The 10,110-nt window shown below is 42.1% G+C and overlaps 1 protein-coding gene across 2 annotated transcripts in view; it reads right to left on the reverse strand.

Annotated features, from left to right (window-relative positions):
* MNAT1 (MNAT1, CDK activating kinase assembly factor) overlaps window positions 1–10,006 on the reverse strand; it is a 126,541-nt gene extending 116,535 nt beyond the window's left edge. The window contains exons 1-3 of one of the 2 annotated variants that reach the window (XM_026088686.1): window positions 9,933–10,006; window positions 8,985–9,173; window positions 8,516–8,686 (exon numbers count right to left, since the gene is read on the reverse strand). In XM_026088686.1, coding sequence (XP_025944471.1) covers window positions 8,516–8,565 — 50 coding nt within the window. In that variant the 5' untranslated portion in view covers window positions 8,566–8,686; window positions 8,985–9,173; window positions 9,933–10,006. The remainder of the gene's footprint in view (window positions 1–8,515; window positions 8,687–8,984; window positions 9,174–9,932) is intronic. The other variant, XM_026088682.1, reaches the window with a different exon arrangement.
* Between the last annotated feature and the right edge of the window lie 104 nt (window positions 10,007–10,110).

The raw sequence follows: 10,110 nt of genomic DNA on the forward strand, positions 1-10,110 counted from the left end.
AGGCTCTGCTGCAAGATTGGAAACAAAAAGGTTTAAATAAATACAGTAATGGTAGGCTAAGCTCAACAGCCAGGTGCTTCTCCAGTTCCTAAATTCCTCCAATGTGGCCCAGTTGACAGCGATCACAGCAACATCATGCTATCCTGGCATCGCCCTCATCCTGTATAACCTTCCTCTCTCCCTTTACAGAATACAATCGCATCCTAAAACTGAAGATAACTTTTTTTTTCTGGAACGAGGGGATCTTGGGGATTTAAAGGCAGCCTCTCATCTCCAGGTCACAGCAAATCAGTCACAGGGTTATCAAACTACATAACTGCCTCTGACAGCCCTTTCTGACGCCATCCAGGGAGTGTAGGGACTATTTTTTCCCCCTTTTAAGCCTTCAGACAACTACTCCCAGAAGAACCTGAACTGTTCTCTTTACACAAGGCTATTCATAAACTTTATCTAGTCATTAGTTACACATACAGACTGTTCAGCTCATAATCCCCGTGAAGATACCGGTTTTTAGAGAAACCACATATGACACACTGCGAGTACAGATGACAAAGTCATTAAACATTCGTCTGCCTGCACTTGCCTGGGACAAGAGGTCTTTCTCCTTCGTCCTGGCTCTGCCAGCAGCTCTTGTGATACTCTAACCTCCGTGCCAATCTTTCCAACCCAATTAGACCTAGCACTTCCCAGTCTGGCGGAGGAGTCAGAAGGTGTCAACATTAGCCAAACCACTCCCTTGTGTTTTGCTGTCTAGGAAAATCAGAAGGCCTCTGCCACACTGCCAAACAGACTGACTGCCCAGCTGCGTCGCTCGGTATTTATAAAAATTGGAGAGCAGAACATTCTTGGGGCTGGAGAGCTTCTAACTTAACGTTGGTTCCTTAAAAAAGAAAAAAGGAAAAAAAAAAAAAGCCCCTCACTCCAGCCCTCCCCACTATTTCCCAATTCTCAGCAGAGCCAGTTGTCTTTCTCTATAATGTTATAAAAAGTTGATACGCTCAAATCAAGTCCAGGATTCTGCAAACGTCGAGACATACATTTAACTTCAGCCTCATTTGTTGGAGCAGAACTGTGGGAACACTACAGATCATCATCTGCATGTTTCCTGATTTGGAGCCAAAATATTTATCGGACCAGACTACTTGTTCATAGCTCATTTGTTGTAGGAAGGCATCCTATTCTCACTTTTCTAAAGTTACTTATATTCCATACAAAAAACCTGCAAGAATTCCCTAACATGTTCCCCCTCATATATGTTATCTTCAAATGCAAAGGAAGAACAACTTCAGATACCATTTTCAGAGCATCTAAAGATATTCTTAGCTATGCCAATTAAAGTCTAATTTTGTCATTTATAGCAGCAATTGCTGCTAAGTTCTTTTTCCAGATCTGACCTTTTGGGAGATACCACGTGACAAATAACTCCCGTAAAACACCTCAAAAGAATAAAAAAAGAAAAGAAAAGAAAAATTCATTAAACAACTCAGTTCACTCTAAAGACTAAAATACTATGACTTTTCTTAAAGCCAGAACGGCCTTTCTGTGCACAAACATCCACCTCCTCCCTATCACTGAAACAAAGAGGGAACCAGGAGCATGAAATAAGTGTCTACAATGCAGCTTAGCACCCTGCTTGTCCCACATTCTGTTACTATCAGGACATATTTTCTCCTTTCTTCATTTCCTAGCCAGATCTGAACACTGGAGAACGAAATTCAATTTCCAAAAGAGCTGACCTAGCTTCTCTTCCAACTTCACCTTCAGTTGTCTGGGGGGTGGGGGAAGAAAAGACACTACCGCCCCAAGCAAAGAACATACATACGAATGCAACTTTCAAGTATTCTAAGAGGGTACCTTTAGATCTCTTCTGCTATGAATTTAGAATTATCTGAGATGTGTTTTTTATAAGGATTCAAAAATGTATTTGCTCAATGTAATAAATATTAAATCTATGCATACCACTCATTAGCATTTTGGAGCTAATGCAGCTATCTAGAAGTGAGTCAGACATCCTTCCTCCTTACATACCTGCAGAATTCCTGCAGAATTATTAACTTGAATTATAACAGAGTGAATGCAATAAGAAGTTGGGGGTCTTTTTGTTTTTGTTTTTCTTCAAGAAGTGCTCGATAATTTTGGATGCCCAACCTGACATGGTAAGCACCTATCTGACGGTAAGGGCCAAGCCTGTTAAGATCCCTCAAGCTGGGCACCCCAAGAGACAGAGGCACCCAAATCCATTAGGCAACATCAGAAACTCAGCAGGTTTAGCCACACAATTTTCAGAACTGAGAGGAAAAAAATTACTTTTCCATAGACTGATTTGATATCCAGGACACAATGAAATAGCTTTCCTTTTGCCAAAGTTGCCTTTCAGAGCAGAACAACAATTTACATTTCCTAAAATATTTACGAAGAATGAGAAATAGAGCTCTGCAAGTCCTGCTAATCGGACAAAAAAATTACTAAGCAGACATGCCAACTGCGAGCTCAGAGAAAAGAAAATATTTTCTAAATAAGTCAGTTTGAAAACAGAAGAATAGTGCAACTGAAGCATTAACATCACTTCATCAGAAGCGTTAAGACCATGATTGTAATTTACAATCAAATATTCAAAACTAGAGAGCAGAAGGAAATAAACTCTTCAGTATTTCAGCAATGATCTAATCACCTCCATGACTAACTCGGAGAGACTTCAGAAGAGTAATGAGAGGAAAAAGAGTCCAAAGACCATCTAATCCCAATTAATAAAAACAGGAATAACTCCAAAAAGTCAAAGAAGATGACCTAGATTTTTATTACTTTAAAAAAAAAAAAACAGAAAAAAAGTTTTCTTTGAGGGCACACATGCAGCTGAAAAAGTCATTTTGCTTCTTCCTTGGAGAATATAGACAGGCTAAGACTGTATAGCTATTTCAAACAAGTGCCAGTTAACCCAACATCCCACGGTAGATCTGACAAACATGAGTAAAGAGCCCCCCGATGCATCTCCCAGCTCGCCCAAAAGAAGAAGCTGAGAGAGTTCTCTCAGATATGTAAATCACTAGGAAAAAAATATTTTACCTACTTTTTATTAATGATCTCCCCAAAGCAAAGCAGACATTTTTTAGGACCACAGAAAGTTCCTGATCTGGTTGGGATTTTTAGTTACACGTAGCTCCAATCTGCTTTAGACTACCAGGACTATTTGCACAATTATTCTTGGAAGTAAGGATCTGCTGTTCAGGAATCTAAGACTTCAGATGTTGTATAGCAAGAGGAACAAGAAAAAAAGACAAAGGGAGAAAAAAATAGAGCACTTGCTCTCCAGATAAGACAGCTATTTAAGCATGCAGCTTCACAAGATGGTGCAAGCTAGTTCAACAGCTCTTTGCCACAAAAGAACCTTCCTTCATCCCTATTCCCACCTTGCATGCGGATGCACATTCCTGCAGATCACCTTGGACCACCCCAAGAGTCCTGCACCTCCATGCACATTTCTATGGTTCAACCAGCACTACTTATAAGGTTAGTGCTCACGAGCCTGCACCCCACCTTCTGTATGATTAGGGTCCCAACATCCAGCAAATGCCCAGCCGGGCTTGGTCATCATAAAACTGGGCCAACGGAGGAGCTCGCGCAGTGTTTGTGCCTGTACACACACACTCTTGTCCCTGGCTGCACAGTCCCCATCCCCTCCCTGGGGCTTGGGATGCCTTTCCTGAGCCAATCCAGTCCACTAAACCAGTAAAAAAATATGTAGGGTTTGTTTGGTTTGGGTTTTTTTTTTTTTTTAAGCAGAGATAGTTTTCTGCTGTGGTAATGAGTTAAACTGGCTCAGAGGGCTGCTGGCCAGAGGCAGCACCAGGCAAAGCAGGGGAAGGCAGGTGGCCGGGAACGGAGCTCCCTGGGCCGCGCAGGGAAACAGCGCTAGCATCTTTGCCAGGAAGAGAAATCTGTTGGCCTAAATATCAGATACATCACAGCAAACCTTTATGTTACAAATGACAGCCTTGAATACATTATTACTATCCTTGTACATCTTGCATTTAAGAAAATGTTTACCAAAAAAAAAAAAAAAAAAGCAGCCCCTTGTATAAAATTCAAATATATATTTAAGCACTTAGTTCCCACAGGCTCAGGTTAAAGTTACAGGACTGACAGACTGTCACTGCCCACCTCTACTTAAACATCTTCACTCAAACTCAGTTGTTTTAACTACAGCTTTATGTTATTTTTCCACAATCTCTAGGGCTTCCCCCCCACACACCCCCAAATCTAAGAAGAAAGGCATTTTCTTGAACCACACACTGCAGAGAAGAATGCAGCGGGAAGCCAAGTCGTCCCTTCACATTTTATAAATAAGAAGATTCCAAATTTTTTTCTTCCCCCCAATGACCCCAGCCCCTTGTGCTGGCACGAGACCCCACTGCGCTGAATTCAGCGGGGATGCTCCCGCTTCCAGCTCCCACTGAATTTGACAGGCGCAGAACTCCAAATGCTCCGAACATTAAAATAAGTAAACAAATAATGAAATCTCTGTTCCTTCATTTTAGCAGCCGTTAGCACTGCAATTAGAGATCTCGAAGGACGCACTTACCCCCTAATGAATCCCTGGAACAGCTGTAACAGGGTGCAGGGCAGATTACAGAATCCCCACAATGCAGCTTGGCGAATTGATGTCTCCCCTGAGCAACACAAAGCCAGGCCTAGAGATGGTAAGCGCTGTTATGTCATCTCCATTTTGAAGCCTTATTAACAAATTAAAAGAAAAATAAACCCATCTCTCTCTGGGAAAAGGAAAAATTAAGTCTTAATAAAGAGCCTAGCCACCTTTCTATAAGTCTCCTGTGGACAGGAAAGAGACACCAGAGAAGTTTGTAGTTGAACAAGTTCATTAACTACCACCTAAGACTGCAGCAGTACGTGAACAAACCCAAAGTACACTGCACTGTCCAAAGCAACAGGTGAAATCAAGACCATCAGTTCTCTTGTGGAGGCTGCTCCGAGACCTGTGTCCCTGTCTTCCAGAGGCGTCAAGCACTTTGCAGAGACCACAGAAGAGTTGTGAGGCTACAGAGAATGGAAGTTTCTCTGTAGACATCCACACTCCCTCTCTCCACGAGTCAGGATGGGCCACAGGTAGCTGGAGCAGCAGGACTGATGACTGACTCCAAAGATGGAGCTTTATAGACCAGCTTTCCTCCTTTTCTCTCAAAAGATCAAGGGGGGCTATCCACATGGCAGCGGGCAGTGGGACTATGAAGCTGAACCAGCAGCCCCAATTAACTACCCTTTACACAAGACTGTTGTGTCTGATTGCTGGAGACCATATGGTCCAAGTTTTACAGCCAACAGTAAATTTCTTCACCCAGCCCTGTTTGGGGTAACAACCTTAACATTCTTTTAGGGCAGTTTTTGGTGGATGCATTTCCTTTCCTCTTTATGTAAGTAAATCAGTGGGATATGCTTAACCTGCCTCCTAAAACTCAACACAGGCAATGAAATCCAAGCAGGCAGAGTAAAAGATAATTCATGGTCTCGAATGAAGCCAGGTGGATTACAACACCACTGGCAAGCACGCACCCAGCATCTGTACACTCAGAAAAGACATTCGGACTCATCTGAATAAACAAAAATTGTCATGCATGCACAAAGGCCTTTTAATATAATTCTTGAGACTAAACTTCTAAAAGAAGGCAAAGACATTGGTACACCTTAGAAACTAATGCGTTGCAGAACTTTAATCAAGCATTGCTCCATAATTAGACACACTTTCCCCTGCAAAAAGCATCTTAAAGCCAAGTATTTAATGCTGTGAACCTCTGTTACACTTAGGAAAATAAACTTTAAAAGACATTCATTATTCTTGAACTGAGCATTTCCATACTAAATCCCATCCTAGAACAATTTTTAACTGCTAATTTATCATCCTCCCTCCCAACGACAAGGAAGATTTATAGTGGAAAAGGCTTATTTAACATTACTCCAATGCCAAAAACACATGGTATTACACTTTTGGCAATACTGGTCCAGCAGCAACAGCTAAAGAAAGCAAAACACTAAAAAACAGAACTCTCAAAAAACTGTTACCATAATTGGAAGGTTTGGCACAGTTCCATTGGAATAAACTGCAATGGAAGCCCAACTTGAAGGATGTTTTCAGCAGAGACTCCAACATCTAATTTCATCCGCTTGCACTTGTCCGCCTGTCCCTTATCTCCACAGCAGCACTGCTGCGCTTATCAGTGCGCTGGCCCAGCTCCACCGCCAAGGGACACGACCACATTCCACAGGGCCCCACCAGCCCCAGGGGAACTGAGCACCGCTACCCCTCGTGCAGCGAACACGCGGCATCCAGACCGAGCCATTAGGGGATGTTCTCACTCAGGGGCAAACACAATGATATGGGAAGATATCCAAAGCACAAAACAGAAGAAACGTTATCTGCATATATCGGCCCTAAGATCCAGAATGAATCATCAAACTTGTTAGAAGGATCTAGGTCACAGCAAAAGAGAGGTGGGAGGCAACCAGAGGTACTATGTCATGTAAGATCTACTCCAGCGCACCAGATTAGAGAGATTTAAATTAACAACGTGGGGGAGGTGAAAAGAAGGAACAGCAGGATCTCCAAAGCACGGGATTTCATAGCAACCGGGGACGGACCTTCACTGAAGGCATGTGTTGAAAAAGAAAAAACAAACAGGACACAGATTGCCCAACAAGTTCTCAAATATTTTGGGATTAGTTTTGTTTACATAGGAGGCAGAAAAAAAAGAAAATCAACAATAAAGGACGGCTCTTCTAGTTTTATTCTAACCTGAAGGGAGGAACCGGTTAACAATGTGAAAGTGGAAACAACTTGGCTGAAAAAGCATATAAAAAGTCAACACTCAATTCTTTGGAAGAGCAAAACAGAGTCATAAAATAAAGATAATGAACTCATGGTAAAACCATAAGCTATCTGAAACCCAAAAGAAAAACCTGAGGTTTACAGACAAATCACCTCAGCTAAGCATAAGCTCTTTAATGATTTGGGGAGGAAAAAATGTTGTACTTTCCTTTTTTTGTATGATTCCAAATCAAATCACTGAAAGTCACTTAAAGCGAACAGTACAAACATTTAACAAAGTGGGAAAGGTCAATGTGCTAAGAAAGAAACTACTAGCAGGCAACACAGAAGGTAACATGAATATACTTCTTCAGAATGCATGGAGTGAAGAGAAGAGCAGTTACAGGAGGAGCGTGTTATCCCACTGTTCAATGGGCAGGAAAATCCCTAACAGATAATACCAAAGCGCTCAGGGTGTTTTCTGTATCACTCTTCACTGAAAAAGATTAATGAGCTAATATACGTCATATCACAATGAAAGGGGTAAGAACACAAGCTGGAACTGGGAAACGTGTTAAAGCAATTGTTCCAAAGCTTCTGAGCCAACAGACCAAAGTCAAGTCTCAAAATTTCCCATGCATATTTATCATCAAACTTCAAACAGAAAGCATGATAAGGCAATATAGTTCTTCAGACAACTTATCAAGCTACACCCACAGACTATATTCAGGTGTTACTGGATTAAATCCTACTTAAATATTTTAAAGTCTGGTAGACAAAATAATATTTACCCTCTGAAAACTGGCAAAGGCAAGTATCAAAGATCATCTCTGCTCTTTACACTAGGGTCCAGAAGCATGAAGAAAGGCAAAAGCGTCTGCCTCTAAAAAGCAGGAAAACAAATACCCAGGGAATCATGAACCAGTCATGGTTACCTCCAGTCCCTGGGAAGACACTGGAATCTAGTCCCCTTCCAGTCCCTGGAAGAAGCTGGTCTAACAACCTATCTCCTATGTACTTCAGATGAGGAAGCAGGTATCAGCCAACATGTGATTTGTTAAGAACAAATCATATCAAAGCAATATAATTTCCTCCAGCGATGGAGTAACAACATAGGTAGGGAAACAGCAACTAGATGCAATATAGCTTAGATTTTGTAGGGCTTCTGACACTCTCAAATGGACAACCATATAAGTAAGCTAGACAAATATTAGATCCCTGTGAATATGCATGGCACCCATTTTCTCTTTAACTGAAATAGTTAATCTCTGGGTACAGGTTTCTAACAATCTCTCGGTACTTCAGTAAAAGAAAAAATAGGTATCAAGAATATTCACACAGATCTAATCATTATGATCCTTCGCTACTATAAAATGTAACTTGGAAAATAAGAAAAATACAATGTTATTTAGCGAGGAACTTACAGCAGGCAACACCATATTTTGCTTTGCTTCAGATATAGCTCTTAGATTTCTTACGGTCATGAGCAACACATTTGAAGATCTCCCAGGCAACATCTTGCCCACAAGCGACACATTAGAAACCATCAGGAGAGACAAGATTTTTATTTTTACAAAGAGTATAAAACTGGGAGAACTGCAAGAACTTTTGCATATATGCTTAAAAGCAGTGGTTCCCAGCTGCAGAGGCACCCTTTACTAGGAAGGTAAAGGCAGGACTAACAGACCCTGCTGGGCCCACCTAAGGTCAGTCTGGACGTGTCTGCACAGCCCTCCTCCCGGCAAGCACATCGCCAAGACACCGGGTTGGCTCGACCCAGAGCCACACGGGTTCAGAGTGCTGATTCGGTCTCTGACAAAACACTGCCACACGCAGAATTGCAAACAAGAGCCAGGGGAAGCAGATGCAGTCCTAGGACAGGCGGGGAGAAACAAGGAAAAGAAGTCAGGTGCTCCAATAAAATGTCAGCGGTTGGACCCATTAAAGCACAAAACGCAGCTAATTTTCTCATGCAAAGCTCAGCTACAAAAAAATCTTGAGAACCAAAGTAGGAGAGCAAACTGAAACAGGCTGTCCTCTGCTGGAAGTGGCACTAGAAAATCTTGAAAGCAGAAGACCACCAGGACCATTAATCCTTTGATCTTCACTAGGACAGAAGATAGAAACATTGTTTTAAAGCTATACAGCTTTGTCTAAATCTGGCTGTTACCTTTTGAACTTCAGCTTACGCTGCACTTTCACACAGCCAGCATCACTCCCGCTGCATTTCTCTCCTTCAACACCACTACCAGTAGATCATCTGCTGCTCTCCCACATGCCTTCTCTCAAGACAACAGAAGTGCTTGCATGGCCACAGAGAGTGAGATCAGGGACCTGGATTAAAGCTAACCCTTTTTTTCTAAAAAAAAAATAAATCATTAGTTGCAATCCAGTTCCTTGGTCCTGTTCTCTTACAGTAACATTATGTCAGCACATGGGGCTAAGTAACTGGCGTAGGGGGATAATTTAATGCTTTCAGGCTGTGACTTTTAAGCATAATTCATGCACAGCTTTAAAGCTAAAAATGTAAAAAGCTCAATATACATCTTGCTGGATAGATAAGAGACAAAAAAAAAAGACAGTAAGAGTTGCTGTCACAGTATGAAGCTTTTATCATGCATATCTAGAAAGAATTTAGCGTAGACCCTTTAAAACTTTCACAGAAACTAAGGAAGAACCCAGATCTGAAAGTTAATAAGTTCAAACTGTTTGTTACCTAAATCAGCTAGAACAAGCAGAAGGAATTATCTAGCAAGTGTTGATCTTCAGGAAAAAGAAAAAAAAAGTCATTGCTCTGCTGTTAAAAAAATAAAAATAAGAAACACAATCAGCATAGGCTCAGAGGGGGAATTTCCAACACTCAAAACAGTATCATGCAAGTCTTCTCCAAAAAAAGCATCCCTCATTCAGGAGGATGAACGTGCCAAATAATAAATCATTTCAGTGTTTTTTTTTTTTAATTATCCAAGCAGAGTATTAAACACAAGTGAGAAATATTTAAATTGACGGGAAACACTTTTTCTTCTACTTTCTTTACTTTACGCCCCAAACCCTCACACCGCTTCGGCGTGACAAACCAGTGAACATCGCGCCGGAGCAGGGCGAGTTTCACACACACCTGCCCCGCGTGTTTCATCCCACGGACGCAGCTGCAAAGAGCCCCTAACACCTCCGAAAGGATCCAGCCGCCTCGGCGCGGAACAGCAGCGCGGCCGCGGAAGGCGCCCAGAGGGGAAGCGAGGCCCGGGAGAGCCCCGCGGCCGGCCGGGCCGGACAGGGCCCCGCCGAGGCCGCCC

This window comes from Apteryx rowi, unplaced genomic scaffold (genome assembly GCF_003343035.1).
Source record: "Apteryx rowi isolate R43461 unplaced genomic scaffold, aptRow1 scaffold_78, whole genome shotgun sequence".
Taxonomy (NCBI): domain Eukaryota; kingdom Metazoa; phylum Chordata; class Aves; order Apterygiformes; family Apterygidae; genus Apteryx; species Apteryx rowi.